This window comes from Ceratotherium simum, chromosome 28 (genome assembly GCF_057802395.1).
Source record: "Ceratotherium simum simum isolate JZ-2026a chromosome 28, ASM5780239v1, whole genome shotgun sequence".
Taxonomy (NCBI): Eukaryota; Metazoa; Chordata; class Mammalia; order Perissodactyla; family Rhinocerotidae; genus Ceratotherium; species Ceratotherium simum.
This window is the reverse complement of record NC_141927.1, coordinates 28,096,315-28,113,409: the sequence shown is the minus strand read 5'-3', so window position 1 is coordinate 28,113,409 and position 17,095 is coordinate 28,096,315. Positions and strand designations below refer to the sequence as shown.

General features: G+C 39.2%; 1 protein-coding gene across 1 annotated transcript in view; it reads left to right on the top strand.

Annotated features, from left to right (window-relative positions):
• Positions 1–8,702, top strand: part of GTF2E2 (general transcription factor IIE subunit 2) — a 71,248-nt gene extending 62,546 nt beyond the window's left edge. The window contains exons 7-8 of the mRNA XM_004428820.3: positions 6,788–6,903; positions 8,189–8,702. Of these exons, the coding sequence (XP_004428877.1) occupies positions 6,788–6,903; positions 8,189–8,305 (233 nt within the window). The 3' untranslated portion in view covers positions 8,306–8,702. The remainder of the gene's footprint in view (positions 1–6,787; positions 6,904–8,188) is intronic.
• Positions 8,703–17,095: the final 8,393 nt, after the last annotated feature.

Here is a 17,095-nt window from a genome sequence, read left to right as displayed (position 1 = left end):
ACTTTTTGAGGAATTGCCGTAATGTTTTGCAAAGTGGCTGCATCATTTTACATTCCCACTGGTAATGTGTGAGAGTTCCACTTTCTCCACATTTTTGTCAACACTTTGATTTTAGTCACCCTACTGGGTATGAAATGGTAACTTACTGTGGTTTCGATTTGCATTTTTCCCTAATGACTAATGATGTTGAGCATCTTTCCATGTGCTTAATGGCCATTTGTATGTTTTCTTTTGAGAAATGTTTACTCAGATTCTTTGCCCATTTTAAAAATTAGTTGTTTTTTGTTATAGAGTTTTAAAGAGTCTTTATTCTGGATACAAGTCTCTTATAAGATATATGCTTTGCGAATATTTTCTTCCATTTTACAGGTTGTCTTTTCACTTGCTTGATAGTATCCTTTGAAGTACAAAGGTTTTTAATTTTGGTGAAGTACAATTTATCTATTTGTTTTTTGTTGCTTGTGCTTTTGGTGTTCTATCTAAGAAAGCATTGCCTAATCTAACAGCAAGATTTACTGCCATTTTTTTCTTCTAAGAATTACAGTTTTAGCTCTTTCATTTAGATCTTGGATCATTTCGAATTAATTTTTGCATATTGTGTGAGGTGTGGGTGCAGTGTCATTCTTTGGAAAGTTAAATGTTTATTACTACATTGTAGTATATATTACTGTATGACCCATCCATTCCACTCTTAGGTTTTTACCCACATTCACTCAAAATCCATGTGTATTTATATTAACTTTATTCATAACTGCCAAAAACTGGAAACAACTCAGATGTCCTCTAACTGTCCCTTAATTGCCCCTAAGTGTGATATGTCGTTACAATGGAGTACAATTCAACAATGAAAAGGAACAAAGTACTGACATGCTTAACAACATGGACAGATCACCAATATGTCATGCTTAGTGAAAGAAGCCAGATTCAAAAGGCTATATATTGTATTATTGTATTTATATGATATATTTATGATATTTTTGGGAAAAAAAACCGTAGGAACAGATAATAGATTAGTGGTTACCAGGGCCTGGAGATGGAGAGAGAAGGGTTGACTATGAAGGAGCACAAGGGTATTTTTTGCAGTCATGGAATTGTTCTATATTGTTATTGTGGTGGTGTTCACATGACTATACATTTTTTTTTTTTTTGGTGAGGAAGATTCACTCTGAGCTGACATCTGTGCCAGTCTTCCTCTGTTTTGTATGTGGGTTGCCGCCACAGCATGGCTTGAGTGATAGGAGTCCACACCTGGGATCTGAATCTGTGAACCTGGGCCACCGAAGTGGAGCGCGCCAGACTTAACCACTCCACCAGGGGGCCAGCCCTGACTATACATTTGTAAAACTTTAGGAACTGTTCACCAAAATGTGCAAGTTTTATCTATATTAAGGTAAATTATACCTTAATAAAAAAAGGAAAATTAAAAAGTAGTTATTCAAAAGTATATTTTTTGTTGAGGATGGTGTCTCGCCCATTGTAAAGCAATTTTCAAAGAGTTACCCCAAGGTTTCTTTTGCTTACCTTTGGTACCGATGTCATTTTAAGTAAAAAGTGCCATTGTGCTCCGTGTTGCATTTCAACAGGATCACTAAGCACAGCAAATGCTGTCAAATTCCTTTCATCTTTCCTAGCCATAGTGAGCTCTGGGCATGATGCTGCCCATTTGCACCACCACACATTTGGGCACACCATGCCTGTTCTTCACAGATGTCCAGCCTGTAACACCATGCTAATGACAATTCTCAACAAATATTTGTTGGAATGCTAAGAATGAAATGTCAGTTGTCTGTATAATCCTATCTGTTTAAATTATACTCTTTGAAGAAGAAAAATCTAAAGCCCTGTGTATTAGTTTTCTATTGCTGCTATAACAAATACCACAAACTTAGTGGCTTGAAACAACACAAAGTTATTAATTTACTTTCTGTTCTAGAGGTCAGAAGTCTAAAATGGGTCAGCAGGGCTGCTTTTCTTCTGGAGGCTCTCGGGGAGGATCCATTCCTTTGCCTTTTGCAGCTCCTAGAGGCTGCCCAGATTTCTTGGCTCGTGGCCCTGCATCACTCTGATGTCTGCTTCTGTTGTCACATCATCTTCTCTGACTCTCCTGCCTCTCTCCTTTCCTGATAAAGGACCCTTGTGATTTCATTGGGCCCACCCAGATAATCCAGGATAATCTCCCCAAGTCAAGATTTTTAATCACATCTTCAAAGTCTCTTTTGCCATATAAGGTAATATATTCACAGGTTCTGGGGCTTAAGATGTAGACATCTTTGGGGGGGGGGCATTTTTCTATCCATCACACAAGAGAAATTATTTTGGTAGTGTCTAAGATTTAGGATTATTACTTTAGGGGATGAGGTAAATTGAGAAATGTCCTAATTTCTGGAAGTGCAAAATAGATAACAACACTTGTGAAGGAAAAGGGAGGCATCTTAATAACAAGTAAAGGAGAATGCAGGAAGATGTGGTGTGTTGCTATGTGAGAGTCTGCTTTTTCTTCTTCTTCTTCTTTTTTTTTTTTTTTGGTGAGGAAGATTGGCCCTGAGCTAACATCTGTTGCCAGTCTTCTTCTTCTTCTTTTTTTTTTTTTTTGCTGAGGAAGATTAGCCTTGAGCTAACCTCTGTGCCCATCCTCCTCTATTTTGCATATGGGATGCCACCACAGCATGGCTCGATGAGTGGTGCACAGGTCTGCACCCAGGATTCGAACCTGTAGACCCTGGGCCGCCCAAGCGGAGCACACAAACTTAACCACTGCGCTACCAGGCCTGCCCCTTTCTTCTTTTTTTTGATGGCAAAGATGTGTCTTAACTCTAATACTCTTAGAACACTATGGTCTAATGTAGATGTAAGAAAAAGCAATAAGTATATTAATTATTAATAAGTATGATCCTTCTTGAGTTGTCATTTATATATTTAGGAAATTATCCTAGTAATATATAAATACCTCTGCATATTAAAATATTTGTCAAGAGTTGTATAGAGCAAAAATGAAAATTCTACAAGTAAACCTTACTCTTTTCTCTTTGGGGATATGTGTTGGTATGTATTTTTCTGGACTTTTATGATGCGTTTAATATGTATGTACTTTTTATTTTATTTATTTATCTTTTTGCTAAGGAAGATTTGCCCTGAGCTAACATCTTCCTCTATTTTGTATGTGGGTTGCTGCCACAGCATGGCTGCCAGTGAGTAGTGTAGGTCTGTGACCGGGAATTGAACCTGGGCTGCCAAAGTGGAGCGTGCTGAGCTTAACCACTAGGCCACCGGGCCAGCCCCTGTACTTTTTGTTTTTAAAGAAATTTTTAGAATTTTAATTTTTTCTACTTTACATAAATGAGATTACTCTTTATTAGCCAATCCTTTTCTTAGGTGTTTTATACTGCGTTCATTAAAGGCATTAGCACCCAAAAATAAGAGATGATAGATGTTAGATGATATGATAACTATAACAGATATAGGATAGTGCTTTTTTCTTTGCAGGCATTATTCTCAGTGCTTTATGTATGTTAACTCATTTATTCCCCACAACTCTATGAGACAGGTGTTATTATTATCCCCATTTTACAGATCAGAAAACTGGGGCAGAGAGGTTAAATAACTTGCTCCATGTTACATAGTGTATGGGGTAACTGGATTCAGACCCAGGTAGTCTGGCTCCACAGTCTGTACTACTAGACTGTTCTACTAATTTTGCATTTCACAGGGACGGTCTGGGCATAGCCAAAAATGTGAATGAGTTATTTGGGAATTGATGCAAAACCTCATTGATGAGTTTACTTATTTTCTTTCCTTCCCTGACGTACTTTCTCTGTTACACAGTTTTCATTCCTAGCTCAAATGGGACAGGGGTCTCTTCAATTGAAAGGCTCAAATCTGAGTTTATGAATTCTAGCCTGCTTTTTCTTCTTTTCTGTTAAAAGACAGTAGACTTCTAAATTAGTTCCTAGTTTATTTACACTTACAGCTTAGAGCATGCCTGACTTTCTCTGCTAGAACAAATCATCTGCCTTTATATTTGTTGTCCCCTAATCATTTGCTATTTTCAAAAAAAAGAAAAGCTATTGGTAGAAAAAGAAAACAGAATGCCCAGATCTTGGTTTCTAAATACCATTCTCCAGTAAAAGGAGTCAGGACTCCTCGGCGAAATGGTTGCTTCTGTATTGGGGGAAATACAGATGAACTTGGAACATCTTTTGGTACCAGAAAGTGAGAGAGTGCTCAAAATAAACAAAAAATAAAAAATAGGAAAAATAAAAAGGGAAGGAAGTCAAAAAAACACAGAAACAGTCTGAAGGGGCATTCACTGACTAGCGCCAGGATGTTTGAATAATGAAATAAATAATGATAGTAATGGATTATAATTCATGAAATAAAATAAGTATCCTCGAGTCCATACTAAATTAAACAAACAGTTGAATAAATAAATTGGAGAAAGAACAGCTCTTTCTTACAGTAGAATTCTAATTCACGCATATGGAAGGAATGCTGGAAATAATTTCTCCTTAGGCAAACCCAGAAGTAATAATTGTTGTAGGCAAGAACTGTCAATGGATACTAAAATTAGTGCATGAAAGAATAATGAGAAACAGGGTATTTGCTTAATCTCAGTAGATCTCCTTATAAGATACTTACTAATTACAAAGGGAAAAATGATAGCTTCGTGGTGGAGAAATCTGACAGACACCAACTTAACCACTGATCAGTTTAACAGCCCCAGTAATAAGACATATTGACGTCATGTCCCCTTGATGTTATACACTGAGAAGGGCACACCATCATTTCCGTGATATTCTTGCCCAAAATGCACAACCTCAATTTAATCATGAGGAAATATCAGACAACCCCAAATTGAAGACCATTATATAAAATAACTGACCAAAACTCTTTAGACATGTCATGGTCATGAGAAACAAAGAAAGACTGGGCACACTTAGAGATTGGAAGAGACCAAGGAGACATGACAACTAAACAGTGTGGGATCCTGAATTGGATCCTGGACTAGGAAGAGGACTTGGGCAGTAAAACTGATGAAATTTGAATAAGGTATGTAGATTAGTTAATAGGCTGGTATCATTGTTAATTAGTTTCAATAATTTTATTAAGACTATATCAAGTGTTAACATTAGGGGAAGCTGGGTAAAAGGTGTACAGGAACTCTTTTTTTGCAACTAATTTTACCACTTTCCTGTTAATGTAAAATTATTTTAAAATAAAAAAGTTTAAAAATGTAAAAACAAAACATACTCTGTGGTGCATAGACTATCGTAGACAATAGCATTTCATACGTTCACAAGTCAAATTGATGAGGATGTGCTAGGTTCAGTGCCACCGTTAGTGGGAAACTTATGAAGATAGAATTCCTTGCTCTCCAGGAGCCTATAGCCATTCAAGAGGCCAAGAAAGTCATGCAAGCCAACAATTCTTATCTGTTAACTAATTTCTATAATGTATGCAGATGAAAGTTTAGTGAGCATATAGGAGAAAGAGCCCCTAATATATCTATGGATAATCAAAAATTTTTATTCAGAGATGTTTTGGATTTAAATAACTTTGTGCCTAGGTTGAATTCTTTGTAGTAGAGTATCTTTTTTGTATTTGCTCACCATCAACAAAAAGCTTTTCAGTATGTAGCAGAAAATATTTCCTAAATATCACCAGAGTCCCAGCTGTTTGGGCATCATTTGCTTCATGTAGTATGTATTTAAATAAGAAGGAAAGGAGGAAGGAGGAAAAGAGGGAAAAGGAGAAAAACTTGGTCCCGGACAGTATGGCCTGCCTACTTTATTTATAGCTTGTGAATGGCCCATGCTGACATCCTACAGGAAAGTTCATGGCCCGGGAGTGAAAGGAGGGGGCGGTGCTGTTGCTGCCTTGATTAGCATCCGGAGGTCCTGTGCGCATTTGTGTTGTGAACAGGAGGCTCCGGGTGCGCGGCCTCAGAGTGCTCAGGGAGCTTTCCTTTTATTTTTCATTCCAGAGTGTATACGTCTTGTGATTTGCCATTAAAAGAAGTTTTTTTGTGTTGGAAAGTAGATGTTGATAATGAAGTAGAACCAAGTTATTTAAGCCTGTCTTTAGGGACAGAATTTAAGATGCAAACGAGTTTCATTTTGGACATGTCTCAATTATGATCTCTTTTGGTTGCAAAAACAGTGATGTGGCAGAGGGGCCATGGGTCTCTGAGGACAAGATGTAGGCTGGACGAAAGGCCTTTCTCCTTTGTTTTAGAGGGGTGAGAGACAGGGTTTCCATCTCAGTATCCTCCCCGTCCCCCATATCACCTCGTAGTCATCCATCCCCAGGTTATTTGATTTCAAAATAAATGATTATAGCTCCTTACTTCCATATAAAACTTTGGTTCTCCATGTCCCTATGTGTTTCTTTTTACTGATAGGAGAGGAAATGGAGTATACTCGGCTCGGAATGAGCAGGAATTTTGAACTATTTCAATAGAGAGAACTGATTTTTGGAATAAAAAGAGAATGTCAACTGCGTTTCTTCCCCGGGAAAGCAGGGAGGCCTCAGTCACGTTACCCTTCATTCACTAGACTCTAAAAATAGAATACTACTGGTCTGTAGTGATGCAGTTCGTGTTCCCAGGCCCTTCTGCTACTCAGTGTCCAGCATTTGCAAGTTCTTGTCTTACTTCTTTTGTTTTTATAATGAAATCTCAGATGTGCTAATTTAGAGCAGAGGAGGTAATATTGAAGCCTGGATTTCCATCACTGAGGTACAATAGCTTGTAAACACCTATTGTAAAATAACTCCTATCTTGTTGGAGCAGAGTTTCAGAAACTATGGAGGAGTGTCACTGTGGATTCAGTGGATGAGGAGAAAATTGAAGAATATCTGAAGCGACAGGGTATTTCTTCCATGCAGGAATCCGGACCAAAGAAAGTGGTATGTTATCTAGAAAAAAATGTAATCTTCTGTTCTTTGAACTGTTAGCCTGCTTCCTCTTCAGCTCTCTGAAGAGCTGAATTTACCCCCTTCCAGTTTGCTCTCAGTGTCCTAATCCAGTGATCTTGGTCAGATGCAAACCAGATCCTGTCTGGTGTATTGAGGGCCAGCTGATCTCTTTGCCCTCAGGCACTACTCCTCGGGCATGTGAAAGCTTTCTCCCTCAGCCCTCCAGCCCCTGTCCTAGCTGTGCCTGCTCTTGAGCTCCAGCCATTGCAAACTTTTTCCATTGCCCACTCATTGCCCTCGCAGCCTGCTTCAATCATCTTGGCCTTTAAGGCCTTAACTGCTCCCTTCCTCCTCCTCCATGTGCCCTGTGGTCTTGGTGCCTGGCTCTGCCTTAGGCTGGATCACAGTGAATTGTCCTTGTTGAGCTTTCAGACTCCTTAGGAACCAGATATTACTGTCTTTATAGCCCAAAATCCTGCTCAGAGCAGGGGTTTGTAATTGAATGAAGACTTGTGAATTGCCTTGTACCAGCTAATCAACTGTCTGTAGTCCAAGGACAAAGCCAGTAAGATGAATAATTTACCAGCACCCTAGACTATAGCTGCTCTGCCTCTCTTTCCCTTGTCCACCACCAGGCTTTGTAGCTTGCCTTCTTTGTGGCTTTTTGTGTGTGTGTTTCATGCAGTAAATTTTTTGACTCCTTGAAAGGAAAGATTTATTGCCAGTGAGCTTCATGAATTAATGTAATTGCAGCATTTTATGGTTTCCTATCATTGCTTAGTTTGTTGATTTTTTTTTTGGCTTTTGATGTTAATATTTCAAGTATACAGAAAAGAACCGAGAATAATATTTAACAAATCTGTGTGTGCCATCCACTTCCCAATTTTGCTGTATTCTCTATTTTGCCATATTTACTTCACATCTTTTTTTAATGGTAATGGTGGATATATTTTTAAACCTGATAATAGAGACGGAAAACAAAGAGCTTTACTGCCTCTCTTTTTATCCACTTAGTACCTAGAATAGTTCTGGAGGTTTTTGTGCCAGCCGTTTATTCCAGGTGGAGGTATACCCTTCATTGTGACAGAAAGCAGTGCTCGCCTGTGGTTGGGGAGTGTGTTGTGGACTGGTGTGTGAGGCTGGGCTACAAAGCAGAAAAAACGGTCAAAACCCCTGCATCTCTTTGCTGCTGGTTTCTGGGCATCTTTAGTAAATCCTCACCGGACTACCCCTCTGAGGAGCTATTGTTTCTAACTGTTTTTACTTTTTCCTGTAGGCCCCTATTCAGAGAAGGAAAAAGCCTGCTTCACAGAAAAAGCGACGGTTTAAGACTCATAATGAACACTTGGCTGGAGTGCTGAAGGACTACTCTGACATTGCTCCTGGCAAATAGTGAACAGTTTTGTCTGTGAGCAAAGAGTTACAAATACAAAGTCAAGATCTTTCTTGTTGATGCTGGGCTCTGAAGACTGTCTTCCCATTCTACTTCTTAGGACTGAGGAGAGGAGCATTCAGTTTACAGAACAAGTGCAAATTACCAAACTCAAAGCTTATTTTAATTGAATAGGCTAATGAGAAATGTGATGTTCCCTGTTAACCTTCTACTACTTCTTAGGAGAAAGGCACGTAGCATGGCATGCCAGTGTCTTTGCTGTTTATCTCTACTTCTAAGTGGATCCTGATTCCATTTTTCCTCTTTTATTACTTTAGAACAAGTTTGCAGATAGTCTTGAATGCAATATTTGTCTATTCCAAAAGAACATATTTATAATAAAATCATTGTAGAAGGAGCTCTAAGATGTTCATGAATTCAGTTTGTTTCTTTCCATTCTTGTCAGTGGCCGTTGGCAGCTCTGGTCTTTAACTCCAACAGGGTACATATTTGGGACATCATTGAAAACTGGGATCTGTGCTGTGTTGCTGAGCATATGAATTTTACAAATGGAACACAAAGTGTGCCTCTTGTTAGCAAGTGAGGCAATAAAGATACACTATGTGTAATGTTTAGTGTTTTCTTTCAAAAGGATAAATCAGTATTTATCCTCTTGGATTTCACAAGTCATGGTCTCATGCCATCTCCAGCAAGGATAGATAGAGTCTTCTTGCCAACCTGAACATCCCCTTTACCATGTCACAACCCTCACGAGGCTTAACCCTGACGTTCTTTTGGTGGAGACTTCCTCTGTCTCTCCATCACTGGCTGAGCTCATGAGAGCCATTATCAAATGTGAGGGCTCTTAAGAGTCGTGGTGACTTACAGGAGGGAAATCTAGGTGGTCATTCCAACCTTCTATGGCAAACTACCCATTTTCCTTATCTGTGCTTGTTATTTGGTCTGTGGTGGTCCTTTGGGTTGATCCTTACAGTCCTCATATCATAAATTGAAATTGTAGTGGATTATAAAAACAAGGTTCAGTGTTCTCAAAAAAGGCGTAGTGGTAACCCAAAGCAGTGAGTACTTTGTGCAGATGACAAGGAGCCTTTTTGCTGTTTTAGTTCTTTTTGTCCTTTCTATTTACTTCTCATCCATTTATAGTGTCATCTTATTGGTTACCTCTTTCTTACATCCAAGCCCCAAAACATGGCATGAGAAGATGTAAAACTGAGGCTCCCCATGGTAATTTAGAACACAGGAAACTCAGCATATCTTGCTTCTTATCAGAGTTTTTGTGCTAGTAAGGAGGAGCTTTAATGTCTTGTGGCATAAAACGTTTTCCTGTAAAAAAAAAATCTGGAGCTAGCTTATCTCCAAGTGTGTCTACTTTTTGTGCTCTATGCACACCATCCTGTTTTTTCCCCCCAAGTTTTATTGAGATATAGTTGACACACAGCAATGTATAAGGGTGTACAGCATAATGATTTGACTTACAGATATTGTGAAATGATTACCACAGTAAATTAGTTAACATCCATCATGTCATATAGATACTAAAAAAAAAAAGAAAAACTATTTCTTTCCTTGTGATGATAAATCTTAGGATTTATTCTCTTAACTTTCATATATACCATACAGCAGTGTTAACTGTAGCCATCATGCTGTACATTACATCCCTAGTACTTATTTGTCTTATAACTGGGAGTTTGTACCTTTTGACCACCTTCATCCAGTTTCCCCTTCCCCTACCCTGTGCCTCTGGTAACCACACATCTGATTTCTATGAGGTTTTTTTTTTTGTTTGTTTAAGATTTCACATATAAGTGAGACATCATAGTATTTCTTTCTCTGTCTGACTTACTCCACTTAGCATAATGCCCTCAATGTCCATCCATGTTGTTTACGTACACATGTACATACATACATACCACATCTTTATTCATTCATCTGTTGATGGACACTTAGGTTGTTCCCAAGTCTTGGCTGTTGTAAATAATGCTGCTATGAACGTGGGAGTGCAGATATCATTGCAACATAGTGTTTTCGTTTCCTTTAGATATATTCCCAGAAGTGGAATTGTGGATCATATGGTAGTTCTATTTGTAAGTTGTTCAGGAACCTCCATATTGTTTTCCATAGTGGCTGTACCAGTTTACAATTCCACCAACAGTGCACAAGGGTTCCCTTTTCTCCACATCGTTGCGAGCGTCTGTCTCTTGTCTTTCTGATGCTAGCCATTCTAACAGGCTACCATCAAAATATCTCATTGTGGTGAGTGATAGCTCATTGTGGTTTTCATTTGCATTTCCTTAATGTTTAGTCATGGTGAGCATCTTTTCATGTACTTGTTGGCTATTTGTATATCTTCTTTGGAAAAATGTCTGTTCGGGTCCTTTGCCCATTTTTAATTGAAGTATTTGGGTTTTTTTTGCAGTTGTATGAATTCTTTATATATTTTGGATATTAATCCCTTATTAGATATAGGATTTGCAAATATTTTTTCCCATTCTGTAGGTTGTCTTTTCATTTTGTTAATTCTTTTGCTGTGCAGAAGCTTTTTACTTAGATGTAGTCGCACTTGTCTGTTTTTGATTTGTTGCTTGTGGTTTCATTTGTTGCTTTAGGTGTCATATCCAAAAAAATCATTGCTAAGATGTATGTCAAGGAGCTTTTTCCCTGTTTTCTTCTAGGAGTTTTATGGTTTCCAGTCTTATATTTAAGTCTTTAATCCATTTTGAGTTAATTTTTGTGAGTGGTGTAAGATAGGAGTCTAGTTTCATTCTTTTACGTGTGAGTATCCAGTTTTCCCAGCACCATTTATTGAAGAGACTATTTTTTCTCCATTGAATATTCTTGACTCACTTTTCAAATATTAATTGACTGTATGTGCGTGGGTTTATTTCTGGCCTCTCAATTCTATTTCATGGTTTATGTGTCTGTTTTTATGCCAGTACTATACTGTTTTAATTACTATAGCTTTGTAGTATAGGTTGAAAGCAGGAAGTGTGATGCCTCCAGCTTTGTTCTTCTTTCTCAGGATGTTTTTGGCTATTCAGGGTCTTTTGAGATTCCATATGAATTTAGGATTGTTTTTTCACGTCTGTAGAAAATGCCATTGGAATCCTGATAGGCACTGCATTGAATCTGTAGATTGCTTTGGGTAGTGTAGACATTTTAACAACATTAATTCTTCCAATCCGTGAGCACAGGATACCTTTCCATTTATTTGTATCTCCTATTTCTTTCATTGATATCTTGTAGTTTTCAGTGTAGACATCTTTCACCTCCTTGGTTATGTTTATTCCTAAGTATTTTATTGTTTTTGATGCTGTTGTAAATGGGATTGTTTTCTTTATTTCTTCTTCAGATAATTTGTTGTTAGTGTATAGGAATGCTACTGATTTTTGAATGTTAATTTTGTACCCCGCAACTTTACTGAATTTGTTGATTAGATGTAATAGTTTTTCGGTGGAGTCTTTAAGATTTTCTAAAAATAAAATCACGTCATCTGCAAGTAGAGACAGTTTTACTTCTTCCTTTCCAGTTCTAATGCTATTTCTTTTTCTTGCCTGATTGCTCTGGCCAGCACTTCCAGTACTATGTTGAATAGAAGTGGTGAGAGTGGGCAGCCTTGTCTTGTTCCTAATTTTAGAGGAAAAGCTTTCAGCCTTTCACCGTTAAGTATGGTGTTAACTGTGGGCTTGTCATATATATGTTGAGATACGTTCCTTCTATACCTAATTTGTTAAGAATTTTTATCATGAACAGACATTGAATTTTGTCAGATGCTTTTAATAGGTGTCTGTTAAGATGATCATATGATTTTTTTCTTTCATTCTGTCACTGTGATGTATCACATTGATTAATTTGCCTACATTGAACCATCCTTACATCCCAGGGATAAATCTCACTTGATCATGGTGAATGATCTTTTTAACATGCTGCTGAATTCGGTTTCCTGGTATTTTATTGAGAATTTTTGCATCTATATTCATCAGACGTACTGGCCTATAGTTTTATTTTCTGGTAGTGTTGTTTTTGGCTTTGGTATCAGAGTAATGCTGGCCTTGTAAGATAAGTTTGGGAGTGTTCCCTGCTCTTTGATTTTTTGGAAGAGTTTGAGAAGGATTGGTGTTAATTCTTTAACTGTATGGTAAAATTCTCCTATAAAGCCACCTGCTCCTGGGCTTTTCTTTGTTGGGAGATTTTTGATTACTGATTCAATTTCCTACTAGTAATTGTTCTGTTCAGATTTTCTATTTCTTCCTAATTCAGACTTCATAGGTTGTATGTTCCTAAGAACTTTTCCATTTCTTCTAGATTGTCTACTTTGTTGGCATATAGTTGTCCATAGTCTCTTATAATCCTTTGTATTTCTGTGGTATCAGTTGTAATGTTTCCTTTTTCGTTTATAATTTTGTTGATTTCGGTCCTCTCTCTTTTCCTTGGTTAGTCCAGCTAAAGGTTTGTCAATACTGTTTATCTTTTCAAAGAACCAACTCTTAGTTTTGTTAATCTTTTCCATTTTCTTCTTCTGTATTTCATTTATTTCTGCTCTAATCTTTATTATTTCCTTCCTAACTTTTCGCTCAGTTTGTTCTTTTTCTGATTCAGTGATGCATAGAGTTAGATTGTTTATTTGAGATCTTTCTTGTTTTTTGATGTACTTGTTTATTGCTATGAACTTCCCTCTTAGAACTGCTTTTGCTGCATCCCGCAAGTTTTGGTATGTTGTGTTTCCATTTTCATTTGTCTCAAGATATTTCCCCCGTAATTTCTTCTTTGGTCCTTTGGTTGTTTAGGAGAATATTGTTTAATTTCCATGTATTTGTGAATTTTCCAGTTTTCCTCCTGTTACTAATTTCTAGTTTCATACTGTAGTGGTCAGAGAAGATACTTGGTATGATTTTAGTCTTCTTGAATTTGTTAAGACTTGTTTTGTGGCCTAACATATGGTTTATCTTAGAAAATGTTCCAAGTGCACTTGAGAAGAATGCATATTCTGCTCTTGTCAGATACAATGTTCTGTATATGTCTGTTAGGTTCATTTCATTTATAGTGTTGTTCAAATCTGCTGTTTCCTTATTGAGTCTCTGCGTGGATGATCTATCCATTGTTGAGAGTGAAAGTCCCCAGCTATTACTCTATGCCATTATTTTTCTTTTTAGCTCTGTTAGTTTTTGTTTTATGTATTTGGGCACTCTGATGTTGGATGCGTGAATATTTACAATTGTTATACCTTCCTGATGGATTGACCCCTTTATTGTTATATAGTGACCTTCTTTGTCTCTTTTTAAAGTCTGTTTTGTCTGATACATGTATAGCTACCCCTTCTTTTTTTTGGATACCATTTTTGCTTGAAATTTTTTCCTGCTCTTGACTCTGATTCTATGTGTATTTTTAAGACTTAAGTGAGTATCTTGTAGGTAGCATATCATTGGATCTTGTTTTTTAATCTGTTCAGGCATTCTGCTTATTTTGATTGGAGAATTTAATCCATTTATGTTTAAAGTAATTATTGATAGGTAAAGACTTAGTGCTGCCATTTTGTTAATTGTTTTCTGGCTGTTTTGTAGACTTGTTCCTTGTTTCATATTCTGTCTCTTTTTGTGTTTCGATATCATTATGCTTTCACTTCTTTATCATATTCTTCTGTGTAACTGCTACAGGTTTTTCCCTCGTGGTTACCATGAGGCTTACATAAAATATCTTAACATCATAACATCCTATTTTAAACTGCTAACTTCAATTAACATTAAACTGCTAAACTTTACACTTTTACTTTTCCTCCCCCTCACATTTTAGGTATTGATGTTACAGTTTACATTTTTTTTTTTTTTGGCAGCCTGGGATTTGCGGGTTCGAATCCTGGGCGTGGATCTACGCACCTCTTATCAAGCCATGCTGTGGCGGTGTCCCATGTAAGGTACAGGAAGATGGGCATGGATGTTATCTCAGGGCCAATCTTCCTCAGCAAAAAGAGGAGGATTGGCAATGTATCTTAGCTCAGGGCTAGTCTTCCTCACACACACACACACAAATTCTTTCTTTGATTTTGACTTTGAACAATTTCATTATAATGTGTGTCAGTGTAGCCCTATTCAGGTTCAAAGTATTTGGGGTCTTTTGGGCCTCATGGATCTGTATGTCCATGTCTCTCCCCAAGTTTGGGAAATTTTCTGCCATTGCTTTAAATATACTTTCTGTTTCTTTCTCTTCTCCTTCTGGAATTCCTGTAAGACAGATATAGTTTCTTTTGATTGTGTCTCATAAGACCTGTAGGCTTTCTTCACTCTTTTCAATTCCTTTTACTCCTCTGACTGAATCATTTCAAATGTCCTGTCTTCTAGGTCACTGATGCTTTCTTTTGCATGGTTGAGTCTGCTTATGAAGCTTTCTTTTGAATTCTTCAGTGTAGTCGTCGTATGTTTCAGCTCTAAGATTTCTGGGGTTCTTTGGTTTCTATTTCTTTGTTGTACTTCTTGTTTTGTTCATGCATGCCTTTTCTAATTTCGTTTAGTTGTCTGTCTGTGTATTCTTGTAATTCAGTAAACTTCTTTAAGAGGAATATTCTGAATTCTTTGACAGTTCATAGATCTCCCTTTCCTTAGGTTCAGTTATTGGAACTTATTAGTTTCCTTTGAGGGTGTCATGTTCACCAGAGTTTTCTTGATACTTGATTCCTGATGTTGGTGTCTGTGTGTTTGAGTAGGCCGTCTCCTCTTTCACATTGCACAAGTTCACCTGGGTAGACACAGTTCTTCACCAGTCAGCTTAGTTTGGGTTTCTGGTCGTGTCTGCTGGTAACGTTACTGGGCAGGTGGGGCTTGCTATCAGGGTCTGTTTTTGGCGAGGCCACTGCCCAAGCTCTGGGGTCGGGGTGAGGGGGTGGTGTTGCTGGCTTAGAACAGTTGGATAGCATTGCTGGCTTGGTTCCCTGCCTAAGTGAGGCTGTAGGATGGCCTCCGAGGTTGCCTGGGTTCTCTGGTCTACCATCTAGGTTTTCTAGGTAGTCAGGACTGGGTTCTATACTCAGCAGTAGGTGGGTCCAGGAATTAGCTTCTCTGCCTTGGTAGGGCAGCAGGGCAGGCCTCGGGGCCTGCTTGTTGTTTGGGGACCCAAGTCAGGCGGGGCTGTGCATTGAATTTCCTGGCTGGATAGGACCACCAGTTTTGCTCTGCAGGTGGGCTGCTCAGCTCCCCATGTGCTTTGGGGAGGTTCCCTGGTTGAGCAGGCTGGCAGCTGTGTTTAGTAATGGACAGGGCTGTTAATTAGTTTCCCTGCCTGGGCACAGCAGGAGAACCAGCTCCAAGGCTGGTAAGGGTCTTTCTGGTCTTGACTCGAGCCAGCCCGTGCCGCTACTTCTCTGGCTGAACAGGGCCGCTGGCTCTGCTCTGCAGGCTGTCTGCTCTGCCTGCCACACTCTGCTCAAGTGTTGTGGGCTGCGCAGCTTTTCAGGTGTTCTGGTCAAGCTTTCTGGTCAGGCGGGGTGGGAGCTTCACTCAGCAGTGGGTGGGGCTGTGACTCAGCTCCCCTACCTGGTGGGGGCAGACCATGCTCCAGGGCTGGAAAATCTCTTCGTTTGAGGACCCCAATCATGCAGACCTGCAGCCCACTGAATTCTCTGGTCAGACTGCACCACTAACTTGGTGCTGCTGATGAGCAAAGCTGCTGGTTGAGACTGTTAGTTGGGTGCTTTTTAACTTGGTCTCCCAAGATCTGAGTGCTGGTTGTTCTCCCCGCTTCTCCGTCACGTTCAGATTCCCAGTGGTTAACCCTCGCAGATTCCCCTGCAATCCCTGTGTGGTGAGATCGGAGTAGGGGCTCCCAGGAAGTGACCCACAGTGCTAGGGGATCTGGATACCCACCGTAGGCTCTGTTTTCTCGCTGGGGGAACCGTCGGCTTAGAGGAGACCTGTTGGCTTAGCCCCACCCCCAGAGGTCTCTCCTGTGCTGGCCTGGGGGAGGGGCAGTGTGGTCAGCATGTAGCTGCTCCTTTTACCCTTCTGATGGGGTCTGCCTTGATTTCTGTGGTGCAGGGGCGTGCTTCAGCCTCACCCTCATGTTCTAGAATTCTCTCCGTGGTGTCTTGTCCATGAATAGTTGTTAATTGTTCTTCTTACGAGGGGGAGTGAAGTCAGGAATGACCTATGTTGCCATCTTGTTGACGTCACCTGTCACCATCCTGTTTTATTGGTTAGGTTGGGAAATGCTTCTTGGACATCGCAAACACTTCATCTTGTTTTGCAAGGAGACAGACATCAAGGCCTCTGTCACAGGTTCTAGGGTAAGATGCTTTACTGCCAGTTGTGTATTAGTAGTAGTTTCTAGCTAAGCCTGTGCTCATCAGTACTTTGTGAAGGGGCCTGATAATCCATTTCAGTTACTTGTCTAAACTCATTTCAAAAATGAGGAAATTGCGCTCTAGAGAAATGAAATGTCTTGCTATATTGTCACACTTGCAAATTCTATAGCTGTACTTCGTTCACTTGCATTTTCTTTTGTGAAGCCTCGATCCCCTTTGCCTACTACATGGAGGAGAAGTTCCTCCGTGCACCCCATGTTGAGTATGGGGTTGGGGCATCTGGTGGCGTGTAGGGAGGGATATAGTCTTTGTGGGAAATTGTGTTAGGACCCCAGTTGTCTTTGAAGGTTGTAATAGAAGAGTCTTTTACCAGTTCTTCTGGGTGTCTAAAAACATATCCACCAGAAATTCAAGTTACAGTTGAAGTCATGTTCTTACCTCTGCCCATTTCTGCTGGATCTGCTGGCCATTTAGAAGCAAGTGGGAATGAGCATGGCTGGGTG